Source organism: Lutjanus erythropterus, chromosome 22, assembly GCF_056507025.1.
Source record: "Lutjanus erythropterus isolate fLutEry1 chromosome 22, fLutEry1.hap2, whole genome shotgun sequence".
In the NCBI taxonomy this organism is placed as follows: Eukaryota; Metazoa; Chordata; class Actinopteri; order Lutjaniformes; family Lutjanidae; genus Lutjanus; species Lutjanus erythropterus.
In genome coordinates, this window is record NC_139338.1 from 27,597,659 (window position 1) to 27,617,574 (window position 19,916).

A 19,916-nucleotide genomic window follows, 5' to 3' on the forward strand; every position below is an offset into this window, starting at 1 on the left:
TTATCTGTTTTTGCAAATGAACTCCTGAAGTATTATGTGTGTATCAAAGCCTGAGTCTTCCTCTGAGCCACGGAGCTCGATTCTTGTCCAAAAAGTATTAAAAATACATCAGTGTTCCTTCATCACCGTGAAAACACACACGCTGTAGTACATTCAACGTCCGGCTGCCCCAAATACAGCCTGGAGCACCAAATGTAGATTAATCTGCCGCTGGAAATTGTCCTCAACAACAGTCCTGATCTGTTTTAGGAAATTACTAAACCTTTTTAATAATGAAACCATATATTTGTGAGGTTTTGTTAAAAGATTTGTCTTCAGTAGGAACCAGTGGACTTGGAGCTAAGAGCCACAGAGTGGAGGGAGGTCTATTTCTTAACGCCAAATTTATTCTTTCACACACAATTTATGAAATCATATCTTAGTTTTATGAAGTAGCTTGTGCACTTATTTAAAGAAACAACATGCGCTGGTGGTTAAGTGATGAGAGAAGATAAACAAATGGTTGGTAAACAAGTTTCTGTTCCTGTTATTTAGCTGTGTAACTGTACTCAGAGCAGTGCAACATCATGACAGGCTGTAAACTTTACAAACCGAATCATCACAAACCACAAAACTAACTGTGACGGAAGCAGAGAAGAGTGATAGAAACGGAGCGCAGCTGACGTGCTGACACACACTTCATCAGAGCGCACCATGGTTACATCATCTTATAGTTCTGTTGTCTAATTTAAAGGAGACTTTAATTTAAAACTAACTAAATGTATTTATACATTGTCCTGCTGCCATAAATACAACTTCAGCACAAAATGCGTGTTGTTCCGCCGCTGAAAATAGTCCCCAACAAACACACTATTTCTTCAGTTTGCTGAAAACTTTATGAGATCTGTTGGCAATAAGTCAAATATAGAATAATGTTGGCTGCATCCTTTAAATAATAAAACTATTATTCAATCCAAAGCACTTTTGTCATATTTTATTTAAAAGTTATAATTTATTTATGTTGTTTATATGATTATGTAGCGTATAGTTGTTGTAGGGTAAGGTTGTGGCTCACTGGTGGTATCATAAGTAGTTCAGGACTGTATTTAGCATTCAGTGTTGCGTATCGTGAAGATTTAACCTGAGACCCCCTGAACCTCTTCCTGCCTGCCTGTCTGTCTCCATGTTCTGGTCTGTCTCTCTTCAGGCTGAACCGTTTTGCTTGGATTCGCTTTGCTTTTGTTTCTATTTAATTGACAGGACGCATCGAAGCACACTGAAACACACACACACACACACACACACACACACACACACACACACACTGAGCTGTGTACTTTTGTTGTTGTAAATCAAAGGTTTCATGGTTGTGACAGATTGGTTTTGCCAGCCGGCTTTATATAGCAATTTAAACATCACACACACACACACACACACACACACACACACACACACACACACACACACACACACACACACACACACACACACACACACTCAGACACACACATAGTGAATAATGGGAGTGCAGCAAGACTGTCAAGAAAACAAGAATATAAAGAGGAACGATCAGAGTAACAGAGCTGAGCGCACTGTCTGTCTGCCAAACTGTCTCTCTGCACAGATCTGTCTTTCTGTCTCATTTCCAGGCCCAACTGGTTCAGTGGCAACAAGGCCAGGTTGAACTGGTCCAGCAGGGGCTCTTTGCTCCAGCAGGACTTATGCCTGATCCTAAGCTAAGTGGATCCTAACTTGCCCTTAGCCCTGATCTTACCCACGCAGATCCAACTGGCAAAGAACTCAGTATGTAGCAAGACTTTATCCCAGGTCCAACTAGTCCAGAACACTCTGACTCTAGTCCAAATGCAGTAAGGAACTTTGCCCTGGTCCAGCTACCCAGGAAGTTTGCTCCAAAGTCCAAAAGGTCCAGAGCTCTGCAGGAAGATCTAGCAGGAAGATCACTGGTCCACTTGGCCTTACATCTGACACAAGGCATTTATCTCACATTAAACTGGTTCAGAACTAGTCCAGAACTCTGTAGCTGTTAGTAAGACTCTTTAGTGAGGTCATTATCCCAGGTCTAAGTAGTTCAAATGCAGTAAGGTAGATGGCTCTTGTCCAGTTTCCTAGGGGTGGAGACCCTTATCCCCAGTCCAACTAGCCCAGTCTGAAGCAATGCCTTTAGCTCACATTGCACTGGTCCAGAACTCTACAAACAGGTCTTTGTTGTCTAGATGCAGCATATTTTTTATCCTGGGTCAAACTGGTCTATATGTTACTAGTTCCTTATCCCATCTTGCAATGGTCCAGAAGCAGTGAGGATTTTATTCCAGGTCCTGTTGGTCTATAAGTCTGCAGTACAGGCTATTATCCAAAATCAAGCCATCAACTTCAGCTTACCCGCATTTGGCTGGTGGCCACTGTTAAATCCCCAACCTGACAATCACACCAAGATTAATTAAACATAAGGCTTGATACTTCTTTCCCAGCGGTTGTTGATGGCGTTAATTTCTAATTCAGCCAGTCAGGGTTGAAGACAGTGTGAAAGTCTTGATAGTTTCACAGATGTGTGGATGTAAACAGTGTTTGTGCCAAATGACAACCAAGACTCATTTCATGCTGGCTGTCATAGAGCTGTGAGGAGCTTCATCCAAACAGAAAGTGAAAATCAGATTCAGTCCCTCTGCTGAAGAGAGAGGGATGAATATTTATCAGCGAGGGTCAGAAGGAGGGAGGAGAGGAAGAGGAGGATGATCAAAGGCACAGCTCTGCTTTGTTCTGGGAGAGAGAGACAGAAGGAGAGAAAGAAAGAGAGACAAAGATTGAGAGGTTAAAGAAGGGAAGAATGAAGGTGCTGGTGTTGAAACAAACAGAGAAAAGAAAACAGCAGGATTCGTCTATTCTGTTTTTCTTCCTGTAGTTTTAATTCAGTGCATCATTGCATAATTAGTTTGAAAATTAGCGCTATTTTAAGCGTCCCAGGAACTGTAATGTAATATCTAAAAATGAAAAAAAGAGGTAGTCCATTACACTGCTGTGTCACTGTATCGTGGTTCCCCCAACACTGTTTGTTGTCGCACCAGAATAATCTCCCCAGAGGATCCCTGGAGCAAGGCACCAGCAACACTGCTGCCACAAACACTGATTTACAAGCTGCCACTTTAACTGAATTAAGTGGTTTCTGACCACTGGGGGTTAAAACAAACAGAAAACAGAAACACAGCCTGATATTTCCCTTGGTTATGTACAGATTGCCCTACCCTCTGATTGGTGGAGGTTATTGAGGCTGTGTGCGCCCAGGGAACAAGGTGTGCAGGCACTTCTCAAGGATGAAAAAATACAACCATACAACTTTTCACCCTTAGCTTTTCCAGATATAGCTGCTGAAGCGTTACCATCATCTGCCTTTTTACAATTCAAGGCCTCACTGAAGAACTGCGACTGTTCTTTTAGCTTTTGTTCTGTTAGATGGAGCTCCACCAACTCCTGAGACAAATTATCTGAATCTTCAGCTGAGAGATTTTACACTTTCTCAACCAGTTAGTCGGCAAATTAACTTTCTTTAAACATTCATAAAGACTCCGTCATAACCAAGACATCTCAATGTCAACTTAGCATAAAAAAAAATAACAACTGTCCAGATGACACTTATGATAACAGTCACAAACATTCACAAAGACTCCTCATATCATATCATACCTCATATTTGATAAACAGTATAAATATATATTCTATGATATAGAAAAACTATAGAATGAACATAGAAGAGATGAACCTGATCACATTATTTTATGTGATAAAAACGACGTATTTCTAAACTGATAGAATATTATGCTGCAGCACTGATCGGATATACAGTTTTGTTTGGAGCAGTGACCCCTGGAAAAGTGCTGGTGGCATCAGAAGTTATAGTTTTGTTTCTGATCAGCATTCATCCATCTGTCTGTGGTATTTTCTTGGCTTTTACTAAATCTTACCCGGAGACCTCCCTCCTCCTCTCCGTCTCTCCCTGGTTTCTGACTCATCATCATTCCTCCTGATGTCGGACTTTTCTTCCACGAATCCTCCGCCTCAGCAGTCTTTCGGGTTCAGCGTCGCTTCCTTTTTGCCCCTCCTGCAGTTTACGAACCCCACCCACCGTGCACGTGCGTAACCATGGCAACAGCAGAACCATAGCAACGTGAGTCAACTTCCCGAGCAGAAATGGCCGGCCCACTGGAGACTTTTTTTTTTTTTTGTACATTTTAATGAGGCTGGAAGCTGAATGAGAGACGACAGAGCAGCTAATGAAGACAAGTGAGGAGGAGCGTGTTGTAAAAACTACACAAGTCGTCATTTTTAATTATTAGAGCGGTCATAATGACTATAGAGGATTAATTCTTTTCACTGAGCCTGTCACCATGAAACTGAAAAGTCTCTCCAGTGTAAAATTAATTCTATTTTCTATTTGTCAGGAGCCTTAGAAAAAAAAAAAAAAAAAAACTGGACCGGCATGAAACCGATTTTATGAGAAGTGAAAACTTACTGACCCACTTCTCCCATCAGCAGCCAGCAGGATAAAGGCTAAAATCCTTTCAAAGCATGAGAACGGAAATCAAATGTATACTGTCATGTTTAATGAACAAGGAGCTTAGCAGCAGTTTGTCCGATAGAGAGAAAAATCAAAGAGCTAAAAACTAATTTTACTGCAGAGTGGAGGTCCATTCTTTGATCAGAATACTTAATAATTAAACAGGAACCTTTAAAGGAGGAATCTCACTAATAGATGCCATATGTTGGTGATGTATATCAGTAGTTTTTAATGTCTTTTTCTTTTTCCCGGGGCCACAATACAAAACCACTTGATCCTCTACTTTTATCTGTATATTCACCGTCCTGAGTGTTTATGACTGTCTTTGTAGTGCTGACCTCAGGCTGTTCTGTGTGCAGCGGCAGTTTTGTTGAATTGTATCGATGGTTTGAGGAAAGAAAGCGCTGTTTTCAGACATTTAGATGTAATGATGGGATGACGGTCAGCTTCCACCTGCTGAATGCACCCCGGCCTCTTGTTTTGTGAAAGAAACCTGAAGTGCGTCTGAGTGAAGCCACTTCATCAGCCAGACAGAACGGATCATCGTGTGATGGAAGAACACATGCAGCGAGATCGAGATCTGGCTCCAGGCTCTGACCTCCGTGATCCATATTCTTCATATATTTATTTCCAGTCTATTCATCTTTTATGTTCTTGCTCTAATTTTTACAGATTATAATATCAGTGTTACTTTGCTCTACTTTGTGCAAGACGTCTCTGGAAGGTGAAAGTTTTTTGGGGTAGTTTTTCCTTAATCTTAATCTAAACTGGTTTCTTGAACGTGGCGATGTGTTCACTGTACTCCAACGGCCTCCACAGTCTCCAGATCTCAGTCCAGCAGAGAACCTTATGGATGTGGTGGAACGGGAGATTCACATCATGGATGTGCAGCCGACAGATCTGCAGCAACTGTGTGTGTGTTCTGTGTGATGTTCTATATGGATCAAAATCTCTGAGGAATGTTTCCAGCATCTTGTTGAATCTGTGCCATGAAGAATTAAAGCAGTTCTGAAGGTAAAAGGGGGTCCAGCTGACGCCACACTGTGTCCACTTGTCTTCTTAAAAACTTGTTAATTCAGTTAGGCAGCATGAAAACTCAGTTTTGGACTCTTTAACTCACTTGGTAGTGCATCGCAGCACATAGCAGCTTTTTAGTAATTTTTCTGTTGTTTCGAAGCAGACAGGAAGTGACAAGAGGCGGGTCTTACACAGTAGAGAGCTCTGTCACGTGAATGTAAACATGCAGTATTTCTTATTAATTTCATCCATTTTCTCCCATAAATTATTTTTAAGTAACTGCTTCTACTGTCTTTCCTTTTAATTGAGGATATGAAGGATGTAGAATCTCAGAAATCAACCGTCTGAAGCTGAGGGAGCAGGGAGGCCTGAGACTGCCGTGTTATTTACATTACTATGAGGCAGCTGATGTTACAGTCATGGTATGTTGGCATTACGGATATGAAAACTCTGGCGAACCATTGAGATAAGCCCGACCTCCTCCTGCTCTTCTGTTTTCATCTCGCAGGCTGTCTTCTGTTCTTAAAAAGGACCATTTCATCTCATCCAGTCTGGAACCAAAACAGAAAATCTTGTGATCTTCCAAAATACATTGATACGTGCTTCAATTTGGCACAACCACGCCTTCATGTCTTCTTTTACAGACGTGGCTTTTAGAGAGTGAAGCCAGAAAGGCACAGTCAGTATAAAAGACGACTACACAAACAGACACTTTGCCTCATTTGAACACTTACCATCCAAGTTTGTGCCGTCTAAAACTCTTATTATGTCCAGTGACACATTCCTGTTTTTGAATCATTACCCGAAAACAAATCAAATTTTGTTTTTCCTGATCTCTCATCTGTATGAAGCAGGTGCAAGAACACTGAGGGGCCTTGGCTCGTCATTTTTGCCCACATCCAAAACTCCATCATTTTCCGCCTCTCTTATTTCAACACTGTAAACCCTAAAAAGTTAGCAATAATCCACCCAGTCTTTTTTGAATAAACTTGAATCTTGGAGTTTTAGAAAATCTCGCAAGAGTCTTGCAAATTTGGGGTTCCCTTCTAGATCCAACCAGCAGACACGATATTGCACTTGATTGTTTGTTTTATTTAAAATCACTATAAATAAAATGTAGAAAAAAGACATATGTCACTGTGGGATTGTTGTTTTTCCACGTGTGAAAAATCCTGCAGGTATTTTTGTGGGAAAACTGAAGATTTAAGTCCGAATTCCTGGAAGACCAGGATCTTTATTCACCCCAGGCGACTCTAGTTAGGGTCGTGTTTTTCTGCACCTCCAACAAGAAATATCTTGATTTACTTTAGGAAAGTAAATCAGAGAAAAGGTGTCGTTCAAGTCTGAGTCCAAACCCCAAAAGCATTAAACTCGAGGTTTTCTGTTTGTCCAATTCTGTGAAAGATTTCCCAGAAGTTTCAGCTCCAAAATGAAGACGGGGAAACAGTCACTGATGTGGTAAAACAAATCATTTTCAACATTTCAGATAATTATTCCATCCACTCCAAATCAGACTAAAGGTATACTTTCCTAAAAGAAAGATATCTTTGCTTTTAAAGTGAAAATGAGAGTTCTGCAGACAAACAGAGCCCAGATTGAGCTCTTGAACTTTGCAGATTGGTTTTTGTGTTGCGAGTTTGCGGCTGAAGTGGCGACCTCACACACACACACACACACACACACACACACACACACCTCGCTGCGCAAGTACAATTAATTCGTCAGAGTTTTTGTTTTCCATAAACTTCGGCGGTCTCGAGTGCGACTGGAGCCCTGCCTTGGGGAGTTGAACCGGTGCCTGTTGAGCCAGGCAGCGGCAGCAGCCAAACGCTCCCGCCAGCTCCCACAGGGTGGTCGGTTTGAATCCCTGCCCAGACACACACTCGAGCTGCCAGAGAGAAAGTGGAGGAAGTTTTTATGCATGTCTGGACACATTCCTCCGCTTCACTGCTTCAACAGGCTTCACAGGAGGCAGACTGGGTGTCCATTCAGGGGAAGACGCTTTTAGTTTACATTTTTAATTTCCAGAGCAGGTTGATAGCAGCAGAGCAACACAAGTTTATTTAGGTATTAAAAGACTGAATAAATTGAATAACAAATTATAGAGGAAATACGCAGCATGATGGGAGACATGAATGAATTCAATTTAAATTTTGATGTAATAAAAGGCAGTGGTAAACAAAGGAGGAATGCACAATATTACACATTTGATAAAATCCAATATGCCGACACTTTCAACTCATTTTGACTGATTGCTGATTAAAATATAAACCCAATTTTTCCCCACATAATTGCAGAAAACATCAGTTCTCTCCCGTAGTGGAATTACCATATGATTATGCCTAATCCTATCATGATTTCAGATGCAACATTTAATGCAAAGCTTTTTGAAACAGACACTTTCACTGGCCAAAATTAGAAAAGTACAGCTGACTGTGTTTTTTTTTCTCTTCTTCACAAATTTGTCATTAATATCAGGCTGACGGCTCTTGAAGAGAGACGTGACAATGACAAAAACTCTGAGGTCATGAATCTGGTGAGAACGAGGCTCATTTTTCCAGAAGATTACGTACAACTTGACTTCTTTTTGAAGCCACGCGAGTCGCCCCCTGCTGACCAGCAGAAAGAATGCAGGTTGAAAGTTCACTTCTTCCACCTGGAAACGCCGTCCACGATTTTCTCCACAGTACACGGCAAAGAACTGTAGGAAACACAAAGATGCTCACACTTTCAGTCACTTTCTTTATACTTGGACGTTTCGACCCTGAACACCAACATCTCGCGGTTGGCGGATCTGCATCGATGGCCAGTCCCTGTCCATCTTTTCCCGCCTGTTCCAGAGCCAACAAGTCTGTTTCCGCCGCAGATGTCTTCGTCTCCCCTCCTGCCATTCTCAGAGCTGTGAGCGTCTTCCACACAGGCTGCGCCGGGAAACCCCCCGCGGCCAACCTCCGGCCTGCCACCCTTTGTCCCTGCATCGTTGGACCACGTCCTGCCGCTCGCTGGCTTTCCTCCCCCGCCCCGAGGCCTCTCTGCATATCTGTCCTCCCACTGGACCGTCAGTTCAGTCAGGATGATCCTCTTCGCCTCCTCAGACCATAAGACCATGTCTGGCCTCAGGGATGTTTGGACGACGGAGAGTGAGGGAAATATGGGATGGATGATAAAATATAGGAAAGACCTAAGTTACTTAGGACAGTTGTGCATCATGCAGTAAACTGACGTATAAAACCACATCATTTAAACCTGTGTTTAACCTGTGTTCAGCTTTTTCCATCGCTGTGGTCATTTTTAGTGCAAAGTCGGATGTTTTGGAGCTTTTTAGAACCATCAGTTGTAGTTTTAACTTGTCACTTGTATTTAAAAGTTATAAAATGCTCAGTAAGTGTAAACACAGTGCAGCCATTTGTCAAATCTCTAGAGTGGTGTACACGGACACAAACTGTCAATAGTTTTCTCGACAGTCAGAATGACTTTCAAAGTAATAAGGACTAAATATATTTTGATACTTTTACTGTAAAGTGACATCTCAGCTGTTCAGTATAGGCCTACATTTAAAAAACTACGGGGTCTGTTGAATATGTAAATAAATAAATTGTTGTTGCCCCAGGGAATAAAAAATGCAAAGAAAAAAATCTGCTTGAAGACATTCAGGAAGTAGTTATTTTAACCATAATCATAATCTTTTCTCAAACCTAACCAAGGACTTTTATTTTGAAAGTATAGCTTGACATTGTTGTTGCCCACGTAATTAGATGCACAGTGGATAAAACATTAGTTTGAAAGTCTCGCCGAGTGTCATGGGAAAAAAAAGGAAAATTTGTGTCAATTTTCAGAAATTTATTGATACAAAATCTTTTATTATTATTTCAGGCTGTTGTTGGGAAACAGCTGTAGGACTGAACCACATTTTCCTCACTGACCTTTTCAAGGCTGTGGTTTTATAAGCTGTTGTGGTTTTGCTGCGTTTGGCAGACAAACATGGCTTCCACTCCATTTAACTTTGGCACATTAAAACACAGCGTGCCACAGGAACGAGCAGCAGCAGCAGAGAATTCACCTTCTGAACGAAATTCTTTTTCCAATTCTATTTTTAAATGAATCTTTTATTGAGAGTGTGGAGGGTTTTTTTTTCTTTTATGTGCTATCTTACAATAAAAGACACAAATTCTCCAGAAAGCAGCAAATAATGTGACTTGTTCAGGACACGTTCCTGCAAATGACTTTTCTCTGACAGGGAGTCATTTTGTTTTACTAACCGCATTTCCAAATCATTCATCCCTCTGTAATCTGACTACTAAATTCTCCACAGGTTTTTTTTTACCCTTGTCATTGTTGGTATATGCTTGAATCTGCTTGATTTTCAAAATAAAAGGCCCCTGCAGACTCATGATCATAAAGACTTTTGACCACGTAGCCTGTTTATCCATGATAGAAGCACAAAGAGCAAGGAAAGAGGATTGAATCAACAAAATCTGAGCGAGTAAATATAATCAGACGGGCAAAACGCTTTGCTTCTGAAACGCTTCTGAAACGCTGCTGGTGGAGCTTGCAGCCATGTGGAGGACGGACCAGAACCGTGGCGCAGACATGGCGTGTTTGGTGGAATGAACTGGTTAGAACGCCAAATTAAGCCCGACTTAGGATAAGACCGGCCTGTTGTCTGCTGCATGTCTGAAGGGGAAAATTCAGACTCTGTTCCAAGACCAGACCTGATTCTCAGGACATAGTCTCGAGTTCATACGTGATTTTAACTGTATGAAGGTTGTTGTTGGTCTGAGGTTGGAGGTTTTTCTGTCTTTTATATGAACAGACTTGTATCTTTTGGCTACATAATTAAACCTGACATGTTTCAGCTGCAGGGCAAAATGATCCAAATAGGACTTAAACACTACAGCCTCAGTTACTCTAATTTACCGTACAGACTTTGATCAGCTGAAGGACAATTTACTGCAGAAACACTGCCAGATATGTGCACAAACACACACTCTCTCACACACACATACACACTGTGCTGACGTGTGAGAACTGCAGTGTGTGACTTTCCTGCAGACGGAGGCTTTAATGATGGTTTGAAGTGATTTTAGAGGTAAACTTTGTTTTTTAAGATCGTCAGCCATCCGCTCTGCAGCTGAGGGTTTAAAGGGAACATTCAGACTCAGAAACAAAGCTGGCAGGGACACACATTTGTTCCCAAACGTTGCACCGTTTTCATTCAAGCTGTGTTGCCAGGAAACAGCCCGGGTCCAAATGTATTACTCTTGTGGCCATACGTTTCACTATCAGCACGGCTCAGTCTACAGTCTATTTTTTACGTGCTCTGCCTTTATTAAACTTCACTGTTGTCGAGGCTCTGAGGCACGCTGAGAGAAGACTCGACGTCCAATCAGGTGGCGGCACGTCCTGCAAATGAGCGCCAAACCCACCGCTCGCTTTGTCACTCTTTTTAGCAATATTGCCAGCTGTCCTCTGGTGTCACCGATGAACCGGCTCAGGACAGACGCTCTGCTGGCCTCTGATAGGCTGATGTCATCAGGTGGGGACAGTCAGTCAAGAGAGCGCCTGATTTGGCTCAAAGGATGAGAGGGTTTGTTTTTCAGAGGTGGCAAAAGTCTCCACATTCTTTATTCAAGTAGAAGTACAGACAAAAAGACTCTGGTCAAAGTAGAAGTACTGATTCAACTTCTTTTCCACTAAAAGTGGAAAAATGCAATATCTGACATGTACTCAAAGTATAAAAGTAAAAAGTCTCTGAAAAACATTTTGACTGACTGTTTCTTTGAAAAGCCAATTGAACCTCACTTCTTCTCCTCAGTTGAGTCTCACTTTGGTCATTTTCATCTTTTTATGTGTTTTTTGTGTCGCTTTCGTGTTGTCTTTTATGTCATTTTTGTCTTGTTGCACATTTTTACGCCTTTCTTGTCCGTCGTACATCTTTTTTTGTCCTCTTTCATCTTTTACATCATTTTCTTGTTACATCTCAGGTTGTTTACGCCTTTTTTAGGGTCCTGTTACGTCTTTTACATAGTTTTTGTCTTTTTATGTCTTACGTTGCTTTCATCTTGTTACATCTTTTATGTTGTTTTCGCAGTTTTTTGGTCGTGTAATTGTACTTAGTTACTTCCCTTCTCTGCTGTCGGTCCATTGCTTTGGTCCAGACTGGAATGTCTCGACCCAGAGGACAGATCCTAATGACTCTGGACACTCTGTGACTTTTCCTCTAGTGCCACCGTGACGACTGAGTAAAACTGACCCTTCCTAAGTCCCGCCCCCTTTCATTCTGTGCTCCAATCAGAGTTCTAACTTGCTACATAATCTGTTTCAGTTGTTAGGTTGTGTTTTACTAAAAAAAAAAAACATATCAGTTGACTTTTTCTTTGTGTCTTTCAGTGGTTTGGAGATCTGGTGACTCCGGTCTGGTGGGAGGACGTCTGGTTAAAAGAAGGTTTTGCTCATTTCTTCGAGTACGTTGGCACCGACTTCCTCTTCCCAAAGTGGAACATGGTGAGTAAAGAACGTTTTCTCGAGTTGTTAGAAGAAAAGCTGAAAAACACTTCTTTTTGAACTCATATTACTTGAACATTCTTTCATCTAAGAACTGGATTTAAACTCAGAATTAGTCCTCACACTTTGAACTTTATTTCTTTAAATCAGATTTTTGATTTTCTTAAACACTTTTTTTGAAATTGTGCTTTAGATTTTAGATTTTTTAAAAATCCAAATAATCAAAGCTCACAATAATTTTGAGATACTAACCCATTATTTTGAGGTAAGTCATATATTTGAGAAAATGCATCATTATTTTAAGGAAGTATCTCATTATTTTGAGGCACTTGCTCATTTTGCAAAGGTTTCTCATCATAGTGACTTACAGGATCTTCTTGTTTTTGATCACATTTAACCGACGTTTAAACACAGGAGAAGAGGGGATATAACGCGGAACAGAGACTCCAGTCTGCAGTGTAAACCACAGGCTTTTTGGTCAAAGAAAGTTTATATCACGTCGACACTTCAGTCCACATTCATGCACAGCCCGGCGGTTTTCCCGCGGTTCATACCAGGCTCCAGATCTAACCAATCACTGCTTATGTGCACCGCGTGATGTCAATCAGAATCACTGATGTCGAAAAACGAGGTGGAGAAAAACTGTGAGTTCAGCTGAAGCTGTGCAGGCGGGGCACCAAGGTCACTGTGCATAATTTTTTTTCAAGGGCATGAGACCAAACTGAGCGGTCATGGCTGCCGTGAAACTGCCTGCTGCTGCAGATTTTATTATGTGATAATATGAATCTGACCTTTTATTCAACACAAACAGGAAATAAAACATTCAGTTTAGCATGTTGAAGTGCACTCAGATGTTCTGAAAATCTGACTGTTCACTCAGGAAATTGGATTTTTTTTTTTTTGCCCTTTGAAGGTTTCAGGCGAGTCAGAATTCCAGCTCAAGGCTCCAGTCGATAAGATATGAATTTCAATTTTTTTTTTTTTTCAGAGTGGAACAAAAAAAAATCTCCAGACACTGAACACGGCACAGACAGAAAACAAGAAACAAGAAACAAAACTGTGGATATTGAATCAAACTTGGAGATGAGAAGCAGACGACCTCTCTGTAGACGGTCTTTATTGTTCTTTTGGCAGAAAATGATTCCCGGTGGAACGTGTTGACGGAGAGGTCGGAGGATTATCCAGAACAACCGGGACTCTTTTTCTGAATGCTTTGGTAACAAAACCCCATTCAGCTCGATTGTGTTGAGGCCTGGTGTCAGAATAAAACCCAACATGTCGGTTCTGTCAAACAGAAAAATGAGTTTTTCTTAAATGATTTAATGGAACCAGCCCTTTTAGAACCAAACACAACGCTGACTGTACAAAAGAAGGAGTGGGCTAACTTGCTTAAAGGGATGTTCCAATCATTTTCTGCACTTGTAGAAGAAAAGGTGCTAACTAGAACCATATAAGGTTCTTCAGCTTGTCCCCTTTTTGGTTCCTGTTAGAGCCCTTCATAACGTTTCCCCGTGGAGTCTGATCAGGAGGTTTTGTGTAAACCCTACATACAAAAGTTACATCTAAAACCATCTGTGACAGATTCCACCCAGAACCCCCATGAGAGGTTCTATAGAGAACCCTTGTATGGCATAATGTTTGCACCCAGGACCTTTCCACCTTCCATTGATGCAAACAGGAACCCACCCTACTGAGAACCTTTTTAATGTTACAAGGATTTCATCTAGAACCTTTCTAAGGGGGTGCTATCAAGAACCTACCCAGGCCATTCTATCCAGAATCCATTGATATTATTCAGATTTCCTCTAGAACCAACCCAGGAGGTTCTACCCCAAGCCCCTTTATATGCCAAGAGTTTCACCACTCAGGGGTACTACAGAGAACCTTTTTATGTTCCAAGGGTTTCATCTAAAACCCACCACAGAGTTCTACTGAGAATCCCTTTACATTCCAAGGGTTTCATCTAGAACTCACCTAGGAAGTCTTACCAAGAACCCCTTTGTTTTCCAAGGGTTTCATCTAGGACTCACCAGGGAGTTCTAATGAGAACCTTTTCATGTTCATCTAGAACCTACCCAAGTGGTTCTGCTGAGAATCCTTTTATATGACAAGGACTTCATCTCAAACCCTCCATATCCTCTCCTGATTGGTTGTAGACCAGCAGCAGGTTCCCAGGTTCCCAAATATCAGAAAAAAGGCAGAAAAAGGCAAAGGGGTTAAAATATCTGAAATATAAATTTTACCACATACAACCACGTCAAAAAATCTGAACTATCCCTTTAACCTTTAAAATCAGCTCACAAATGTATAGTTTCATATTTAAATAAGGCTCAGCTCCTCACTATAATCATCACTTTATCAATAATAAATAATGTAATTGGGATCTATTTTCAGCGGCGGATTAATTCATATTTAGTCCTCGTTAAATGATCCGTTCTGGTTTGAGTAAATGTTCCACCTCTGAGGATAAATTCACCCAGTGGGAATGTTTGAAACAAGAACATCTGTCTGCTGCTCAGACGTCTTGTTTGTCTTCACTGTATAAAACTTTATGTAAGCTTTACCATCATTTGGACGTACAGCGCATAGGAAGAAAGTTAAAAGCGGCTTTTGAGGAGGAGGAAGTCCTGACTGCGAGGTCTCCTCCTGAACTCTTCCACCTCGCTCCACTCGCTCGGATCAATATCTGATTCCTCCTTTTCTAAAAGTGTTTCCCTGCAGTTCAGCAGATCACATTCAGCCCGAATCCGCAGCAGGTGAAAACCTTGTTTTATTTTATCCTGCTCTGGTCGGCAAAACAAATTGACGCAGGGAGTGAGTCAGCTCAAAACACAATAAAATTAGAAATGAATTCTTCCTCAAATTTGCTCAAAAACTCCCAGACGGACGGACAAACTCAGCGAGAGAATGCCGCAGAACTTTAAATTACACCACAGACACACACTTCCTGCTTTGTCTCCACCGAAGTACGATGTGATTTACTTCCAATAGAGAACATGTTACACCAAAACACCTTATCTGCCGCGCGCACACACGGCCTGTTTGTGAGCGACATGGCATTTTTAAATCCCCGTTACTGAGGTTCTGCACGGCTGGACGCTTTAATAGAAACAAAGTGTTTCTCCAATAACAAGCACAACGATGATAAAGCGGTCTGTCCGTGATAAAGCAATTTATTTACAATACAGGTTTTTTATTTAAAAAGCTGTTTTCCATCAGCAGTGAGTCACGCTGCGCTGCAGGGAGAAGAACAAAACACAGCCGAGGAAATGGAACACAAATCAAAATATGACAAACGAGGAACCACACAGAGGATCATCTGTGTATCACAACCGATCGATCAATCACTGAGCTAATCAGGTCATACTGTGTCATCACCTCCTGCCAGCCGGGTACGCTTTGAGAAAGAACGGTTCTTCCTGAAGGGTTCTTCCTGAGGGGCTGAGGTCCTAACAAAGACCCCAAGAAAGGGGTTTCAAGGGTTCTTTATTCCATTAAGAACCCCTTTCATCCAAAGAACCCTTTGTAGAAGGGGTCCTTGGACCCCTAGAATAAAAAGGTTCTCAGTAGAACCCTCTGTTTTAGATTAAGCCTTTGTAATATAAAACTGCTCTCATTAGAACCCCCTGGGTGTGTTCTAGATAAAACCTTTGGAATATAAAAAGGTTCTTGATAGTGTATTCTAGATAAAACCCTAAAACAGCTGGCCAGTTGTTACACACGACACCTTCAAAATAAACGAGGTCACATCAGTTTGACACGGACCTAAAGAGACAGATGTGGCGCTCACAGCTGCACGGCAGCAGCATGTGGGACACAATATAGGAAAAAATCAAATGCGAGAACGTGAAAAAAGACGCCATGAACAAACCTGAAAGGAGCCTTTGACGGAACATTGTGCGCTGGCAGTTTGTAATTTAATATTTTAAGGTCACTTTCACATCAAACAGAAAAGACTAATGCATTGTCGTCTTGGTGTGATTCATGTTTTTACCGACTTATTACAAAGAAAACAAGAGAATCACTTTGAGTCATATTGAATCATGAACGCTACATGGAGCCACGGGGGAAAAAATCAAAGGTGAAAGTCAGTCCTGCTGCTCTTTATTGAGCCTGATAGGTTCTTTTATTTTATCTGATGGTCACAAAGAGCTTTTAAGAAAAATAATTGATTTAGTCAAGGCTGCAGCTGGACCTCATACAGGATGTCATAAATACTGAGAACACAGCAGACAGAGTCGCAGTGAAAACAACCCGAGACGTGACATTAAACCTCTCCAAGATTCAGCTCATGTATATCTTTACCCGACGACATCAGCAGAATAATCACCTGCTTTTCCTGTATTTTCAGTAAGAGGCCACGTCTGGAGCGCCGTTTCATTTCCCTAATTCTGTTGACATGACGTTCAAAACAAGAACAAATCATGAAAATGGGATTTTTTTTCCTGCAGACGTGCTCCAACATTTTAATTAGCTTTATTTGAATTACCAAATGTTAATACGGTTTGTTTTTCCAAAGTGAGACGCGGCCGTAATATTTGTTTTGTAAGGACACAATAGATCAGTAATGAGGGACTGCCGGGGTGGAACCTCAACACAAACACAACAACAGTGCCGGAAATTAAACTGTTCCCGCACGGAGCTTTAGAACAGTTCTGAGGTACTTGGGCTTAACTTCAGTACGTTCACCTTAAACTTCAGTTGGAACTTTTACTCAGTTATTTTTACTTCTATCAGGAACCCAACATACAGGGCTGCACTGAGAACCCGTGAAAGGTTTCACCCAGGAGAACCCCTTCCATCAAGAACCTTTCTACTTTCTATGGGCACTAAAAAGAACCTACCCTACTGGGTTCTACTGACCTTTTTATATTTCAATGTTTTCATCTTGAAAACACCCAGGGGATTATCTAGAACCCACCTAGGTGATTCTACTGAGAACCCTTTTCTATTCAAAGGGTTTCAGCTAGAACTCACCCCGGGGTTCTACCGAGAACTCTTTAATATTCCAAGGGTTTCATTTAGAAGCCACCCACGGGGTTCTACTGAGAACCTTTTTATATTTCAAGGGATTTATGTACAACTCACCCTAAGGGTTTTAACAAGAACCTTTTTAGGCTTTTGGAACTCACTGTTCCGCCGCTGCTCGACTCACAAACATCTTTAAATCTGTTCGTTCAAAGGCAGAGAAAAAAAAAACAGGTAAATGTCGACCGACGGAGAACTGATGTGAAACAAATAGACTTTGAATTGAAAATATGAAATATTCATGTTAAAGAGAGCAGAGGAGGATCAATATTCATCTTCTGCTCTCTTCTCCTCTCAGAAATTAACCAATGAGAGACAAGGCTGTATTGACTGTATTAAAATCTTCATCCTCCAGCAGGCAGTTGTTTCCACCTGCAGGTTAACTGCTTGTAAATAAAGTCCTTTATCCTGATATATTTCATTTTATATCACAAACCTCCAAAGCACCAAGTTTAGCTTCATCCTCCACTTTATTTCCTCCTGTTTGTTTTATGAAAACCAGAGCGAGCAGCTGTTTAAACTTTATTTTTGCGAGGCGTTTTTAAAGTCACAGACATAAAGTACTGAGGTTGACGTATTGTTTGTTTTGCTCAGTGATTTGCAACATCGCCCATAATGGTCTATTTAATTGTTACGACCGAGTTCTCCCGGGAACAGGAGGCAGCATAAAACCAGATGGATTTTTTTGGCGAATAAAGTTATTTATTGCAGGATTGATTGTTTCATAACTTACGTTTACAAATGACAGAGAAAAACAACAAAGAGGAGAAGTGGTCCGTGGGTGTTGATAAATCAATGAATTAAATGAAAGTGAAGGCGGCGTTTTAAAAGGTCTGACGGTCCTGGCTCTAAATGAAAGGAAAATAAAACCTCAGCTGATTGAGCTTCCTGCCACTTACCCCTCCAAATTAAAACATGTTTAAAGCAACAACGCAGCTCCTAAAGGGAATCTCCTCAAGCCTCAGTCCCATAGAATGTGTTCAGTTGAATAAAGTACAAAGACAAGATATTTAATGTTCAAAATGATAAACTTGTTTCTTATTTTTTATAAATATGCACTCATTCTGAATTTGAGGCCTGCAGCATCTTCCAAAAAAAGTTTGAACAGGAGCGTGTTTACCACTGTGACACATCACAAAGAACGCTAACTGCCGAAGTTCTTTCTTGATATACGACTTCGGCTGCTCAACAGTCCACAGTCTCAGTGGGAGACACGTCTGGACTGCAGGCAGGTCAGTCTAGTACCTGAACTTATATATGTCTTGGCATCGTCTCACTGAAATAAGCAGGGATGGCGTCACATGTCGCTCCAAATCTTGTGTGTGCTGCATCAGTCAAAAATCTAAACTAACATTTACTCAGCCGCTCACACTCCTTTGAGTTCACAACATGTCATCAGTCACAACCTACATGATCAATAATTATCAACAAATATGAAACTTCACTATAGGTTTTACATCGATATCGCTCAGGCCTGATAAATGGTTCTCATGAATGTTTGACAAATATTTACTGTGTCACCGTCTGTATCGTATCTCAGTGTGAATCATCAGTATGGCGGCAGTGACAGCTTTCAGTTTAATAAAGAGGTTAAACTCGATTGGATTTGTGACACCTGCCAGCCGGTGGATTAGTATTCAGCACGAAGGAGCCGTCTGTCATCCAGACCTGCCGTGTTTACATGACACTGAAATAAAGAGGAGGAGGAGGAGAGGAGAGGAGGAAGGTGAACAGGAGGGAGAGTAGGAGCGAAGGAGGGAGGAGACGAGCAGACATTTTAAAAAGTTCAGCAGCTGCTCCTGAACACATCCCCGTCCCTCCATCTGTGTGTGTGTGTGTGTGTGTGTGTGTGTGTGTGTGTTTACACTGACTGTTGGCCTATTAGCTGTCCCTCCACATGTGGGTCCATCTGGTTCATAATGACCATATGGACCAGATGGACCCCCTCTCTCGCTCCCCAGGTGACTTAAAGTCTCTGTTAATTAGAGCTGATGTCTCATTTAGTCTGATTTTTTCTTTCTTTCTCACCGAGTAATTTTGGTTTCATCCAAATGTGCCATTTAACTAATTAACTAATTGTGTAATTTGTGGTGGAGTCCCCTGATTCTGGCTGTTTACCTCTACGTGTGAGTTTCTGTTGACTAGAAGATGAAAGCGGTAGTCTATCTTTACCCAGGAGTTAGCCCGAATCTTTGCAGAGGGATCAGTTCAACTCCTGTACAAACAAAGAAAACATCCAGGAATTAGTCAGACCCTCTCCTGTCAGCCAAGACAGGATTTATTGCAAAACAAACTCTTTATCTGAGACATAATTTAGTTCATTTACAGTCCCAGACGCCCCAAATTACCGCTCCCAGCCGGAGGTTTCCTGGCTGCCAGCCGCCCCAGTTTCCAGCCCGACCACCAACACTGCATGACGGGGCGTGTCTACTATCTTTTTTTGTCACATCATGAACATCGGAGGACATTTTCACGTTTAAAATACCCCCCACCCATCTAACCCTCCATATATCTACATGGCTACAAAATAAGAAGAGAAACTAAGAACATCAAATTTATCAGCATGAAAAAAAAAAACGTGAATAAATAAATAAATAGACATTAAAAAAACAAAACAAAAGAAACAAGAAAACCAAAGAATAAAACTTTTATTTTCTGTGCAGGGTCAGATTTTTTATTTAATTTACTAATTTAAGGTGTAACTTCTGGAAATGAATAAGAATCTGCTTGACTTTGGTTCTGTTGCGTAAACTGGAGGATACAACTAAATACAAGGACAAGTAGAAGAACAAAAAAAAAATGGAACCATCATATATTC

The 19,916-nt window shown here is 41.2% G+C and overlaps 1 protein-coding gene across 1 annotated transcript in view; it reads left to right on the forward strand.

Moving 5' to 3' along the window:
* Nucleotides 1-19,916, forward strand: part of LOC146307053 (thyrotropin-releasing hormone-degrading ectoenzyme-like) — a 196,880-nt gene that overhangs the window by 124,227 nt on the left and 52,737 nt on the right. The window contains exon 6 of the mRNA XM_084711463.1: nucleotides 11,957-12,070. Within this exon, the coding sequence (XP_084567589.1) occupies nucleotides 11,957-12,070 (114 nt within the window). The remainder of the gene's footprint in view (nucleotides 1-11,956; nucleotides 12,071-19,916) is intronic.